Source organism: Anguilla anguilla, chromosome 10 (assembly GCF_013347855.1).
Source record: "Anguilla anguilla isolate fAngAng1 chromosome 10, fAngAng1.pri, whole genome shotgun sequence".
Lineage (NCBI taxonomy): Eukaryota > Metazoa > Chordata > Actinopteri > Anguilliformes > Anguillidae > Anguilla > Anguilla anguilla.
The window spans coordinates 17,836,996-17,852,969 of NC_049210.1; the positions used below are offsets into that span (position 1 = coordinate 17,836,996).

At 41.1% G+C, this 15,974-nt stretch overlaps 1 protein-coding gene across 6 annotated transcripts in view; it reads right to left on the reverse strand.

Moving 5' to 3' along the window:
- Positions 1-655: 655 nt before the first annotated feature.
- Positions 656-15,974, reverse strand: part of ralgps1 (Ral GEF with PH domain and SH3 binding motif 1) — a 170,851-nt gene continuing 155,532 nt past the window's right edge. For 5 of the 6 annotated variants that reach the window (XM_035436319.1, XM_035436316.1, XM_035436317.1 and 2 more), the window contains 9 exons: positions 12,684-12,810; positions 11,507-11,664; positions 11,068-11,116; positions 9,190-9,270; positions 7,733-7,838; positions 6,902-6,994; positions 6,510-6,615; positions 4,619-4,710; positions 656-4,002 (listed from right to left, as the gene is read on the reverse strand). In XM_035436319.1, the coding sequence (XP_035292210.1) occupies positions 3,973-4,002; positions 4,619-4,710; positions 6,510-6,615; positions 6,902-6,994; positions 7,733-7,838; positions 9,190-9,270; positions 11,068-11,116; positions 11,507-11,664; positions 12,684-12,810 (842 nt within the window). In that variant the 3' untranslated portion in view covers positions 656-3,972. The remainder of the gene's footprint in view (positions 4,003-4,618; positions 4,711-6,509; positions 6,616-6,901; positions 6,995-7,732; positions 7,839-9,189; positions 9,271-11,067; positions 11,117-11,506; positions 11,665-12,683; positions 12,811-15,974) is intronic. The other variant, XM_035436321.1, reaches the window with a different exon arrangement.

Genomic DNA, 15,974 nt, shown 5'->3' on the forward strand with positions numbered 1-15,974 from the left:
ATTTACATTTGGAGTCTGTTGCTCTTATCTTAATCAAATCATTGGGTGTATCAAAATCAACTGTTTGATACATTGTTACAAAGCCAGAATGCATCGGTGAGCTCAGCAAATAGCAAGCGACCTGGTAGTCCACAGAAGACCACTGTAGGGGATGACCGAAGAATACTTGGACATCAATTTTTCAAATATTACCATAAAGAGAAGACTACAAAAGCATAACCTCAGTATTCATCGCAAGACTCAAACTACTGGTAAAACTCAAGAACAGAATGGCCAATGATTAGGGTTTGCTTAAAAAAAGTATATTAAAAAACCGTGTTCTGGAACAAAGTCTTATGGGCAGATGAGACGAGTATTAACCTGTACCAAACTTATGGAAAGAGGAAAGTGTGGCAAAAGACAGGAGCTGCTCATGATCCAAAGCATCCCTCCTCATCTGTGAAATATGGTGGAGGTAGCGTTATGGCTTGGGCATGTACATTTGCCATTAGAACTGGCTCACTTGTCTTTATTGATGATGTGGCTGCTGGCTGTGGAAGCATTTCCGCTGCAAAATTCAAATGGAAATGCAAATCAGCAATTACATTTGATTTTTATTTGTTGTGTGCAAAAGCCATGACACAAATCACATGAAAATGCAAACGCCCACTTCATCTGACAATTTGAACATTTTAATGCAAAGTCCATTTCACAATCAATTTTTCTTTCCCTCAATGACACAACTCTGTCATGATTTATGAAAATGAAAAACCACATTTGAAATAGCAGTTTCTTGTAACCGCGTTATCCATGACAAAAATGAAATGATTCAATTAGCCATTTATCATTTCATTTTCATGTTTTTGTGGCACAAGTGTGACATAAATCAAGTCCAAAGGCATTGCTTCTATTTTCATTATCATTTTCATGTGGTCATGCGAAAACCCTGCCAAAATTCAAACTGAAAATGTCAAAAGACCTGTCAATCAAACTGTGTAGGCAGGGGCTTGAAAGAAATGGGTGTTACAGTCCAGTCCGGTGTAATGGCTGCCACTGTACATCCCGGCTGCAAAGATTGCTAAATTACGCTAAATTAGCTAACTGCAACTGACAGTGGTCACTTGAAGTACATTTAGGCTAAAAGAAAATAACCTGGACAGTCATACTTTAGTAAAAAATATTTAATTTAACTTAACTTAAATATAACCTTAACGCAAGCAGTTTGAACATCATTTTGAAGTAAAGCAGCGTAATTTACGTTTATGTAAAAGTTCCTACTCATTAACTGTAAGACAGTTTTATTATTAATGTTGAGTGGCATCTTTGATGGGAAGCAGTATTTATAATCCACCTTGGTTTTAGTCCCATGTGTAAGTTTATGTCCATCCACTGCTACAGTATCATTTAGACATTCCTTGCTTGGTCAGTGCTGCTCCACACCTCACAAGCTCAGCAACCTTGGTGATCTTGCCTGTAGTAATAATCCAGGCACTAGAATTTTTCAAATCTAGACACCATTGTGTGTGTAAGGGAGACTACTTGGTTTGATTTGAACCGTGCCGGTAAAGCCCCTGTCCTTTGACTAGCAGGTCTTTTGACTTTGAAAATTAAAATGCAAAAGATGGATTACGTTTCCAATTTGAATTTTGGCAGGGTTTTTGCATGACCACACAACATTTATAATGCAAACGGAAGCAATGGCAGTGGAATTGATTTATGTCACACTCGTGCCACTAAATCATGAAAAATGAAATGACTAATGGCCAACTGAATTATCATTTAATCTTTTTCATGGATAATGCAGTTACAATAAGAAACTGCCATTTCTAATGTGGTTTTGCCATTTTCATTTAAATTATGATAGGGTTGTGTTGTAGAGGGCAAGAAATGGACTTTGCATTTAAATTTTCAAATCGTCAGATAAAGCGGGCTTTTGCATTTTCATTTGAATGATGTCATGGCAATGTAAAAACTAAAGCATTCAAGTGTTTCCGGACCTAAAAGTGGCCTGAATCCAGCTGAAAATGCATTTCACTGGCTGAAGACAAAGCTGAAGGCGAAAAGTACAGGCCTGAAAGAGCATCACAAGGGAAGATGCCCAGCATTTGGTGGTGTCTATTGGTTGCAGCCTTTTGGCACTCATCAAATGCAATGGATTTGCAACCAAGTACTAAATATGATTACTTTATTTAAGATAATGTTAATTTTTCCAATTACTTTTGGTCCCCCAAAATGGTGGGCGGGGGGGGGGGATATATAAAAATGCCTGTATTTCCTACACCGATCAACAGATATGAATCTAAATACACTCAAATTAAACCTGACAGTCTGACCTCATATCATGTCATATTCACAATTCCATTTCAAATTCAATGTGGAGTACAGAGCTAAAACATTCAAACATTCTGTGACTGTCCAAATACAGACCGCATGTATGTGTGTTTATATCGGTTTTCAATATATAGAACTAGGTTTCTACCATTAGAATGAAATGCACAACAAAATTGGCAAAGTGGGGTGGGGTGGGGGGAGTCTGGATTATTTTCTGTCACATACAAGTGCAGATGTGCTTCCTACTACAGTGCAGTAAACCTGAAGGGGGAAAACAAAAAAACAGGAAACAGGTTTATTTACAGTTCTTTAAATGAATACAATTACTACAGCACATATATATCATTGTTGAAACAGCCCAATTTAAAAAAAATCGTCTGGCTCAGTAGAACAAACCTAAAAAATGACGACAACATAACTTTGTAACGATATTAACCATGTCTCCTGAGGCACAGTTAAGGACTTATTCTGCAGTTCAGTGAGCAGCATGTTCCTCTTGGTGGAGAATTCATTCCCAAAATATTGTTTGCAATAACACACTCCCAGGGTGCACTATTTGCAATTAAAGATTTAATTGAAAGGTTTGTTGACAATATGGCTCAAACGTTTTTATTGTCTAATAATACTGTATTAATGTACACTGAAAGGTCCATAAGGTTGATTCACAGTGTGCACTGCGGCTGGAAAAATATCAACCACACCCTTCGCCAATTCACCAGCCCACAGCAAATAAGATGAGTTGCGTGTATAGCATTATATTAGTACAGTCATGTGGGCGGATGTTAACATGATAAAATGATGTCTTCTCAAGAAGTTTCTGTTACCTCTCCAGCAAAGCAAACAATCTAAGCAATCAATGCTTTTTTTTTTTTTGCATTATCAATATGTATTGTATTACATACACATATTTAACTCATCTGGGGTCAAGGTTAATTCTTAGGGTGCCAAAATGCATTGGATTTCTGCATTCCGAGCAGGCGAGTCGAGTGGTAGGGCCAGACAGTGAACCTCCCGCAGTACGCCACCCTTCTGGGTAAGGCGGGAGTCCTGGGACATGAAGAGTTGCTGCTTCCCTCTACAATCCCTAATAATCCATTTTAACACTGTCAGTAGTCTGTTTTTTTTCCCCTCTGTGCATTTCTTCTTTTTTCGTTTCCTTTCATTTAAAAACCCAACATGGGCTAACATCTATTTTTCCCCCACTTACATGAAGCGGTGTGACAAAAAAAAACAAAAAAAAAAACACACAAAATAAATGACTGATGTCAGCCCGGCAGGAGTCTCCATGCGGAGGTTGCTACATCTCTTCACCCGTTTCCTTCAAACGGCAACCTTCGCAAGTTTGTTTTCCTGTGATTAAAAAAAAAAAACAAGAAGCTAACCGCTACATTTGTTGCCTCCCCCCCTCCAGATGAGTCTGTTAGCTCTTCTAGTTTCCAAACGAATCTTGGCTTGGGCACACCGTTTGGGGGGGGGGGGGGGGGTTGTGGGTCAGTGGGTGGGAGAGGGCAAGCAACCACTCTACCTACAGCAATGGCGCGGCGCAAAAAGTGCTTTCAATGTTCTCTGCTCGAACCCCCTGTCTTTCCACATGTTTGATTCTGGCTCTCTCATCCGGATGGGGTTGGCACTTTACTCTGCAAGGCAATTGTCAGGCGGAGTCTACTCAAACGACATAAGGTTGGCTGGTATCTAGAGCGTGAGGGAGAAAAAGAGAATATCACAGACACTGAATGTGAAAGGGTTCTCAGTGGCTTGTGATTCCAGGGCAAGGCAGATAAACTTCTGAACAAAGGCTGAAAAAAGATAACGGAATTCATGCTGTTTTCCTTTTAAGATGGCAAACTTTGCATGCACCACTCACTACAAAAGGCAAGAGAATGGCAAGCCAATTCCGTCAACTGCATTAGCAAAATGGCTTTGACAGACAGATCAGCATCTTACGTCACGTTTAACAGCAACTCCTTAACCAATTGGGAATTCATTGGTCAGATATACAGGCCGTTATTATGAAAGTCAGGCGTAGATCAAGTCACACTGCTTGGATGCAGCATAACACTGGCTGATATGTCGTGTGTGTCAATATGACTAACTGTAAAGTGGCTACAGTGTTTCAGCTTGTTTTATGAACAAAAATAAGCCTGATTTTCATGAATACATTGTCAGACTCAGCCAGCCTGCTTTGTGAAACACATCCGTGTGACCTAACCTCAAATGAAAACCAGAACGAAAGGCTGCAGGTTTACACAAGGTTTCGACTTATGAAACTTTACACTGTTTCTGCACGCATCATTGTTACAACACATACCTGGGGCCTACTGCTCCGACAGGCGTCCTCTAGGTGCTTGTGCCATATTATTGCAGAAAATCTGGATCCAGTCTGAAACTTGTAAACATTACCTGTAGAGCACATAATAAATATCAACCCAAATATAAGTGAAGTGAAAAGGTTTTAAACATCACACATTGCTTTGTTGGATATCTAGTTTTTAGATTACTGCCTTTGAGAAGGAGACAATATAATGTGATCAGGTAAACCTGCCCTGTTGTCTCTCTCTGTCTTCTTCCATCCCACAGGCAAGGGAATGGATGTCTTTGGGCATTTAGTCACGCCAAAAGTCTTGCAAATGTAAACCTGGGGTGTCCTGGAGTTTCCTCTCCTTAGAAACTTTTATTACTTTAGTGCCTTCTGGAGGGAACTCAGGACACCAAAACTATTGAAGGCCAGAGATTAGCATGACCAGAGAATGCCTATCAAATGCTCCTGGCTGGATTTAACAATAGTTTATCTACAAATATCACCTCTTTCTATAAGCAGAAGTAAAGTTCCATTTGTTTTAAAGGCATTCAATAACTGAGCTGGATTACCTCCAAACATAAAACATATTTAACTTTTTATAAAGAGGCTAAAACCACAAATCTTTTGATAATAATATAGTACTCAGATCTGAACTTCAATATTTGCTATCTTTCAGATTAGGCATCCCTTGTCTGGCCCCAGTCCAACCTTCCCCTCCCCCCCCAACCGTTCCCCCTCCCTGCTTGCAAAACATAATGCAGACCTTTACTTTAGTTACAATTTTTTGAGTGCTTAAAGGCAGTCAGATAACATCTGTTGCAATGGCTTTTCAGGGGTTGATATGTGCTGTTGACACCTGGGGAATCTGAATCTGACCCGGGGGTTTCTGGGTGTTTGGTGTGTGCTGCATTTTCATCCCTGGCTTTTAGGAATATTCAGCTGTCTTGGTTTTTTAAATTCGATCAAGGTTTTTTTTACTATCTTTGGAGAAACAGGTTGTGGTTTGGTATCTTCCTTCGTTCACTTCTTTGGTGACTGTAACCTGTCCATGTCTTAAACATTTGTTGTTTAAGGTAGTTGACCTTTGTTTAAGATTAGATGTTGTATACTGTTGTTAATTAACTTAATTTCTTAACTTTAATCTGGTTATACATTTAGATAAAGGTTAAGGTTGCTCTGCCAACGTCAGCTATTTAATTATAATTATATTTATAATTATAATTAATAGTAATAATTAACATCTTTAATAATAATTACCAAATTAAATCAAATAAATATATCTTATGTTGGATAGTTTTAACTGTAGATACGATGTTAAACAAGCCATTAAAACCGCTGGATTCAGAACCTAAACATATTTTACTTTATCTTCACTGTCCCGAATGTCAAGTAGTTCTTCAAGTACATTGAACTACTTGAACTATATGACTCAAAAGTTAAACAAAGTTGTTGGGGCGACATAGCTCAGGAGGTAAGACCGATTGTCTGGCAGTTGGAGGGTTGCCAGTTCAAACCCCGCCCTGGGCGTGTCGAAGTGTCCTTGAGCAAGACACCTAACCCCTAACTGCTCTGGCAAAATGAGAAGCATCAAAGCGCTATATAAATGCAGTCCATTTGTACACGACATTCACAATAATTAAATAAATGACAACTGGCAGCAGCAATTTTGGCTGCCGAACACAGGGCAGTCATTGTTTACAATGTTTACCATGTGTCAACATGTGATTTCACACAAAGCAATTATTTCCTGATGCCAAACCAAAGGTATATCACACTCCCATCCCTTGATGATTTAGCAGTGTTGGAAAAAAAAAATCTGAACAAAAAAACAAAAATAAAAAACGTTCCACCTGCTTCTTCCCAGTGGTACACTGGCAGCCAGCCCCCTGGCCCGGCTCACCTTTGTCAGGGTCATTCAGCTGGAAGATATTGGGGTGCTCCGGGTCATCGGGAAGCACCACCATCCATCCCGTGATGGTGATCTTTTTACAGGGCGTGGATTTGTACTGGGAGAGTGAGCACAGCACAACATGAAGATAAGCAAGATGGGAAAGAAGTCAGAAGTCTTCCCCCCATTCTCTGTGAAAGTATCTCTTTCTGTTTTGGCCGTTCAGTCAGAGAGATTTTTCAGTGAGCATTCCTCTCTTCAAACATGTCTCGGTCAAACTGAAAAAAGCTTTGTCTGTAATGTTTTTTTTTATACCTAAGTAAACTTAACACTTAGTCAACGTCTAAGCATTCGTTCTGTTTTGAGTAGTTCTGACTGGTACAGTTGTTGCCATGACAACTCACATGTTTCCTCTCAGAGGCTCTGAGGGCTTTGGCTCCAAAATAGACGAGGGTGGACCCAGAGAGGGCAATCCAGTAACGTGTCCAGGAAGACAGCTTAGAAAGGAAAAAACACGATGAACAAAATGAATGACAGCTATTTAACCAATAAATAATCATTAAATAATAGCAGTGAATTTTGTGTCACAAGAGCCTTCAAATTGATTATTTTCCACAGGGAATAAAAATAACTGTGATACATATATGACATTTATTTACAGTTTACTTCATAGGAAAAAATGATGGGATACAGACATAGATCATGGAAAGAGAACAGAGAACTATACATAATACAATGAACATAGACATAAATACATTTAATTTAAAGAGGTGAGCAAACTTCTTTGTCAAACTCCCCTTTGGAAAGATAAGTGCTTCATTATAAAGATGCGATTTCATTCATTTTTTAAGAAGGAAAACCCTGTGTTTACAGACACAGCGCCTCCCATTTTGAAGGGCTGCTGACTATTCTAGGTGTCCAGGGGTGTAGTTTTCTCACAGTAATACGTTTGTTTGAAACGAAGACCTTCATTTGAATGCAAACACACTGATGTAAATGTACGATGACAGTGCCTGCAGGGTTTCTAAACAAAGGCCAAGCTGTCTGTTTATTTAAGGAGTGAGAAGCCAACCGTTTAGATGAAATGGTGAAATTATATTGTCGATATACAGGGCTAGTTGTTATCTTTCGAAATATGAAATGATAAGCGGTTCACAATGGTTCTGAGGACACAATACTTTTTTGGACTGATAACGTCAATGTATGAAGCGTGTCTGCCACTGACGTCCCCTCACCGTCGGTTTCCTGCCCTCCTTCATCAAGGTCTTCCTCCGCAGGGGGCCCTCCATGGTGATGCTTGCCAAAGCACTGCACTCGTAGCTGGAGTTTGCACCTGACGGGCTGGGGGTTGGGGGGGGGACAAAGAACACACACAGAAATAACAGTGCTTTTAATCTTACCTGAACATCATGAAGCCACATGGTTATGAAATACCACATCATTAAACAGCTGGCAGACTGTGTGCAGTCCTTACGAAGCAGAGCCTGAAAATCAGGTTTGACACCTGTGCTACCAACGGAATCCTTAAGCAAGAAGCCAGATGCTTAAAGTTTCAGTAAACAGGTATAAATGGATGTTATACTTTCATATTTTCTAATTTGTTTTTTTTTGTAGGGCATCAAGTAATGTATTTGCAAGTTTATGTTATCAATGTGCAATATCATACTACTCGGAATGAGCACTTATTATTATTATTATTATTATGAATGAAATGCCATGCTGCAGGGCAAAATGGAATAGACCGCTCAATATTGGGAATCATACAGTGATCTTAATCTCATATATCGCTCATATAAATAATGCTCACATATTGCGGAACTGCGCACAGTCATGGACACATAGAAACAATGTAGCACAATGCAGAATACGGAAGTAATTCCACATTCTACCTCCTTTTTGTGACAACACAAGCAACCAGCAGGGACCCTGCTACAGACAGACAGCCCCAATCCACAGTGCATGCAGGCTGTGCCGACAGGCCCATGTAAAGACGGTTATGGTGTAGGGTGGTGGGGGGCTGAAATGGGATGGCAACACAAAGTATGCTTCTAAACGTCAGCCTGCCTGCAATGTTCAACCGAACACACCAATGACCTTGTAAGCAGGACAGGGGTGAGGTTCTCTCCGTCGAAGAGCATTTCACAAAGTTTACGTCCAAGGGCATAGCGCAGTGAAGTACGTCAGAAGGAATGCAGGTTGTAGCCAAAAGGCCAATGAGTGAATGCAGCAATGCGGCTAAGGGCTCCACTCAGTCGACACTGGCGCTCGTGTTTTTACCTCAGTGCAGAAACCTGACAGCGCGTTTCACCATACCTCTAACTGCCCGTTGGGCTCTTTGGATGGATAATCCTAAAACTATGTTAGTTACTTTGATCCCCCACAAGAAAGAAAGGAGAAGCAATCAAAGCAGCTTCCGCACCTCCAAGAGTCTGAAGCAGTCTGACAGTGATGACAGTAAGTCAGGTGGTCAAAGGGGATAGTTGTACTTGTTGGCCCATAGGCACACTTGGGTTCGAGGACGTGTGCATGTGGGAGTGTGCAGAGGCCTCTGGGCTACAGCTGAAAACGGGCGAGGCGGGGGAGGGTGTGAGACAGAAATCGACGAAGGTCGATGAGGCATGCAAAGGCCATGTATTTTTTTCGACCGTTGACCCGAGGAGACACACCCACCACCACCACACCGCACTGTTACCTGTACATATAGCTCCGGCTGCGGGGCGAATTGCCGGCCGGAAGCCTCCAGTTGGGGCCCAGTGTGGCATACATGCGGCCCCTGTTTGCAGATTTACACGTCAGTTCAGCAGCCACCAACAGACCTCGGCCCGCAGGCCTCTCGACCGTAGTGTACAGCGTAATGGAGTGTGCGTGCAATGTAAGGTAAACGTGTAAATATAAAGTCACAGTCACAAAGCAAAAACGTTCCCTTGTTTTAATGCTCGTTCATCCCACAGAAAAAGGGGCACACAGGAGCTTCTGAAACAGAGCCGATAGTCTTTGCACAGGGTCAGGAGCGTTAAGGTTGGCACTCCATGTAAAAGTTACGGCTCTCTAAGCAAAGAACATAAACCAATAATTACAGACCTAGTTTAGGATGGAGAAATAACAAAAAAAAAGTGTAAGTGAAGGACTAGCATATGTTTGTCATTCAAAATTGAGCACTAAGCATCATAGCAGCTAGACTGAAAGACCCTGTCCCATTTTCTTGGCCCTAGACAGCAACTCATATCTCTTTCAGCAGGTAAAAAAAACTAACAGGTACATTTGTGCTCATAACTGTAATATTATAATGAATGCTTGTAATTACAAGGGGTATGAAACTCCATGTATATGTTGCATACACTGAGCTCCATAATGTTTGGGACAAATACACTTCTTTTCTTCTTGATTTGGCTCTATAATCCACAATTTCAAGCAAATGCCTTCAAACACACTGGACACTAGAATCAAGACTAGATACTGAAAACCCTCTTATACCTGCACTAAGGAAGCAAATGAACCCACCTGACTAATCAGAAACACCTGTGAAGCCATTTGTCCCAAACATTGTGGTGCCCAGAAATGGGAGGCTATGTATAAAAAGTATAAAGTATAAAAAGTCATTTCCACATGGTGAAACTAAAATATATAGAAATGACATAAATGACATAAAAGCTGAGCACTTTAAACACGATTTGATTACAAATCTAAAATTGTGGAGTACAGATTTTTTTTCTTTTTAAGTCTTTGTCTCGAACATTATGGTGCACACTGTATATATAAGTGCCTGCTTAGTCTGGTATAAACTGTATCTATGTTATGCTCATTAGTATGTCAGCCAAAAGCAAAGTTGCTAATGCAACTGGCTTATGTAATACAAACAAGCACAAATACATTTGAAAGGACAACACCGGTAATTTACATTTTTTTCCGTATCGTCAACATAACCCATGAAAATACCAAAACCAATATTGCTTCTGTTAAACTCTCAATGAATTCATCCTACGAACAAGTATTGTCCATCTAGCCAACGCCGATATACCAGAAGTAATAGAACTCCACTGTCGTCCAAATGTTAAAACAAGTCAAGGAGACATACAGTTGCTTTGGTCAGCATAATTCACCATTATGAAGAACCTGGCTAAATTGTTCATTTTGATAGTCCCCATTGAAATGAACTATTTGCTCTGTTTTGAAATTTGTTTCGCAAAAACTATACAGGCCATGTTTTCTGTTATAGTAAGTTCCATTTTCTAAATTGTATTTAATGACTCCAGCGCCCAACTGAAATGAATGGCTTTCTGGGTTGAACACCAAATGGGGTACATTACATTATGGGGTAGGAAAAGGTAAAAAGGTAGGGAGAGTAGGATTGGTATTTTCATAGGATATCTTAATGATACTGAAAAAATGAAAATGATCAGTGTTATCCTTTAACGTGATCAATTATAATCCGTAAAAATGTGCTAAAACGGATACATTTCTGTAACTTGTTAATAGGCACTCTATTAACGGTATTCATGCAGATGAAACTTAATGAAAAGATCCTGGCTGTTATAGGAAAATGTGTTGAAATTTAAAAAAATCATGTCACCTTTCTACCCCAGATGACAGCTCCTCGCTGAATGAACTCTCGCTGCTACCTAAAGAGAGAAAAGAGAGTGCGCTGTATGTTACCAGTCAAAGAATGCACATGTAAAAAACACCGGGCTACCTAACACTCATGCTGTTCTTTGGCAGATGTTACTTGACAATTTTATCTTGACATCTGAACATGGTGATGGATTGTCTGACGGGAATAAAGACACTTGAGTCAGACTGTCTGAAAACTGGGACACTGAAACCGGTTGTGACAAAACGCTTAAAATATCTACGGAATCGAACACCTGCGTTCCGAGAACATTTAAATCAAGGAAGTAAGTTCTAAGTAATTAAAATGAATTACAAGAATGAGCTGAAGGAGTGTAACAAAAAAATGCAGCATAACCGTGGGCTTAGCAGCCCCAAGTGAGGACACAGGGCCCGGTGCCTACCTCGGGAAAGGCCATTGGTGAGGATGTGTGCAGAGTTAAGCGTGTGGTTCCGTGCGGGGCTGTGGGACTCCAGGAAGCTGTCGTCCAGCAGGTGGCGTGGTTTCTCTGTGGGGAAGGTGGCACTCTTGCTCTCCACAACGCTGAACTGGCACATCATGCTGAGTGAGGAAGAAAGAGGAGAGACGAAGAGGGAGATGAAGGAAGACAGAGAGAGGAAGAAAATCTATCAAGCTTGAAGAAAAAGATAAATGTTTTTTCAGTTTAAATTTTTTTTTGTTCTTTGTCTTTGTTCATCAGAATTTGTCTCCCTCTGCTGGAAACATGTAGAATTTGCATATACGACACGTGTTGGTGAGTTGCCATAAAACGGTTCTACAGACAGTGAAAAGCAACAAAAACATAACTATATGTAAAATTGCTAATTTACTAAAAATACAGCATTTCTAAATAAACAAATATAGAATAAAGCATGCAGTGTTCAAGATGATGTACTAGCCATGACCCAAACTCCTGAACAAAACCTTAAACTTGCCTCATGCTTATCTAAGCCTAATCCAAACCTTAATTTGAATCCTAAAACGTAAGTTTAGCCCTAGGGTTCCTATAAATATATGATTTTGAAAATAAAAATTGATACATTTAAAAAAATTTTTTTTTAAAAAAACAACAACAAATGAAATATCATTTATTCAATAAAAAAGTAATCTATCTTATGCTTCAGCGATAGCCACATAACCAAACTTGCCAATGCATCAAAAGATGTTTTATGAAGTGCATTTTTATAATTATTAGACCGAGGGCCATAGAAAAGCATCTTTTTGAGAAGGCAATTTCCTTTATAGTTCTTTTACTATTCTGTGGGGTAGATGTGTTTCCGACAGAGGTCACAAAGCTGACAGACTGGAAGTAGTCCTTTTCTGTTTAATATAGTAGTGGCTAAATTGAGGCAGACTTTGCACTACAGCTACATTTTACTGCCCTCTTTAGGTAAAAAAAAAAAAGTCACTACCACACACCGACATAAATTCTCTAACATGTCTTGAAAATGTTTTTTTTTTTAAGATACCATGGTCACAATGTGTACAGAAAAGCAGAATTCATGGTGTAGGCGTGTAAAGGGCAGTGTAGTGATCTGTAGTTTCTGGGTGTAAATGTAGGTGGAGGTACAATGACTGACTTGTTGCCCAGGCTGTGGCTCTTCCTGTGGCGGGATGGGGGCGGGGTGGGCAGGTGGGCCCCCACGGAGGTGTCGGGGCAGGTGGGCCGACGGTTGTACCTCACCGAGGCAGCCACCTCTGAGGGGCCTGGGAAAGAGGGGGGGAGGGGGGATACAACAAAACATCTTCACATTCGCACAATTCTATTCTTTATTTCAGTCATATGTTGTGTGGTTTATTACAATGACCATCATTAAAAACATGTATTTATAATTTATAGGTGTGCCTCATAGCAAATTTAGTATACCTAAATAATTCCCTATAAACCATCTTTCAAGTTATAATGCCTAATAATGATAATAATGGTTGTGTATGCTAAATGTGGATGAATGTTTTGTTACTTTTTATTGTGCATTATGCCCATTTATTTGCTTTGGGTAATTCTTTTTACATATTTATTTTTAAATGTTCAAATGTAGACTATATCACCTCAATGTTCCAAAACCTGCACACTTCCTAGAATTCAATCCTGAAACTCTCATAACAAATGAATTTTCCTAATCGCTATACTACCCCCACCCAGCTACAAACACATGCTGCACGTTGTTATGACACATACTTCCATATTAGTCTTAGTTTTGCAAATGAAGGTGCCTTATGGAATTAAAAAACAGTTCCATAAATCACTATGAATGCTACAACGCCTTAGTTAAAAATTCTCCATGAAGCAGTTGTGTCCCTATTACTCCAATCCTATGACTGCTTGACATCATCTTCATGAAGGACTGCAAAACTGTGAAAAGCCTCAGAAGACTCCAGCAGCATTCACAGAGGTTGTGTGCATGGTGCCTTTTGCCGTTGACCTCAGTCAGATGATCTAGAGGTCACGGCAAGGCTGCCTGCCATTATGGGGATGAACACAATGCAAGGCCTCCTGATGTAATGACCCAATCCATCAATGGGGAGCTGCTAGGACAAACCTAGACCAGACCAGGCCAGACTACCAGGTACAGACAGTCCCACAAAGCCTCAGATGATGATTTTACAATACCGCGGATGGCGGTGGGAGGAAGTGCAGCCTCAAAGGAAGATCAGTCACGCTGTCATGAGTAACTTCCATGGCGCGCTACTGATGGTAAAAGCATTACACCAGGGATCTCCTGACACAAGGTAATGTTCCTCCTACTAATGCACTGCATGACATTCTTCCCACAACCAAAAATACTGCAGAAGAACCCAAAATACTGTGCAACAACCTAAAATACTGTGCAACAACCCAAAATAACGCACAACAACCCAAAATACTGTACAACAACCCAAAATAATGCACAGCAACCCAAAATACTGTACAAAAACCCTAAATACTGCACAACAATCCAACAAACCACAATAATCCAGACTTTGAAACACTCACACAGGCTTAACTACACTTTGCATTTTAAATCTGTTTTGCAGATGCCCTCATCTGTCGAGGCTCCAAATTTGCATGTTGCTAAATTACACAAGAGATTTTATTTCTACAAGGGATAACCAAGATAACATATGAAGATCGCCCATGAAGAAATAGCCCATTCATTTTTACCTTGGCCCAAATGTATGGGAGAATTTAATGTTAATCAGAAGTAGCAGATTAACTGGATAAATGTGCATCACCTCGGATAATGTGAGGTCTGACAGTGCTCAAATTTAGATGGCTTCCTGCTGATATATGGGCTACTACATTCTAGGACCTCGAATAGCACTTTGCCTGTGAACACAGGCCGTACACCCCAAGGGTCACGGTCCATCATCCTAACCACTATACCACTCACTGCTGTCCAAGAGGGTCTGGGGATTCTCAGTGGCTCTCTTAAAAAAAAAAAAAAAAAAGAAAAGTTATGTTTCTGAGAAATCCAGCCACATCTGCCTCTCTGTGATCATCACAGTTGTGGTCTAATTCAGTGCCCGTGTGCTGGTCGGTGACTGAACGTTTCCACAGAAATCATGAGGCAAAGAGCACCGTGTGCTAACTCACCCCATCCTGCTAACTCTCACTCTCTCTCCCTCTCCCTCTCACCATCCTGCAGTCCCTCCTGTGGCAAGGCCAGTGCTTCAGAACTGCTGTAACTAAGCCAGAATCCATAAAGGTCCTTTTAAAATCTATGAATTTAATTAACTGTCATGTAATCAATTACGACAGCTGAGAATTCATTTCTCATTTGGTTGGACAATACGAGGAATCAAAGTGTTCAGGGAATGAAAGGGATTTACAGTTTCATGAATGGATCTTTATCAGGACAATGGGGTTAACATCCATTCTCTTTCAATAAGTGCCATGGGATCCTTCAATCCCCAACCAATATAAACATTTTCACAAGATGTCTGCCCTGTTGAACGAGTGAGACGAGAGACTGAATATAGCCGTATTCTCAAGCTGTACAACGCAACGTTCCCACTGTAGATAAACAAGGCAAACAGGAAGCTCTTTAATGGTTTTGCCTGCGGTTGCAATGTGTACAGAGGAATATAAATCTCTTTCAGGCTACTGTTTATGGCAGGGCAGCCTGGCAAGCTGCGTTTTTAACGAGCGCCACTCTAATCAGCGGACCGCAGGCAGCACAGGCCTGACTCCTTCCCCTCTCTTTCCTATTCGATGCGAACACGTGTGGGGCCCGGGCCGATCTGCCCACGTGCGGCCCGCATGTGTCGCACCGCGTCCCGGGCCCTGGACGGCTCGGCAGCCTTACCGGCGGGGCAACCGAGCGCGGAGCTCCATCAGAGGCGAACCGGCGTTCGACGCGCGGAAAGAGGCTCATTCGGCGAGTGAAAACAGCCCTCCGGCTGGCACCGCCAACGCGCTCCCGCCGCCATTATCACCGGTATTTTTCCACAGCATCGTAAAAACTATGAACCCGGCTTGGAAGTGCTTCTAATTGGGATTGCTCCTAATTAAGGACCCCCTCCTCCCACTGTTTTATGCAGTTCAGGATGTTTGGGACACGTGGGAAAAGCGGCTGGTTGCCTTGTTAATCCAGACCGAGGAGTTTTCCCCCATTAATGCAAACACATCCGTCCAGCGCTCAGTAAGGTTTAAAGGCAGGCGCCGTGCAGCCTGGGAGCAACACTACGGCCTCAGCAGATTCACTGAAACCACCTGGATGACAGAACTACACACTGCAGTGGGGGGGGGGGGGTTATCCTGGCACCCAACACTCTGTAGAACTGTAGAACCTGAATTATTGAATTACTGAAGGTCTGTTAATCATCCTTCAGTCATAAGAAACCACAGGAGAGAAGCACACCAACCAGTGTGGCAGAACAGACTTGGTTTT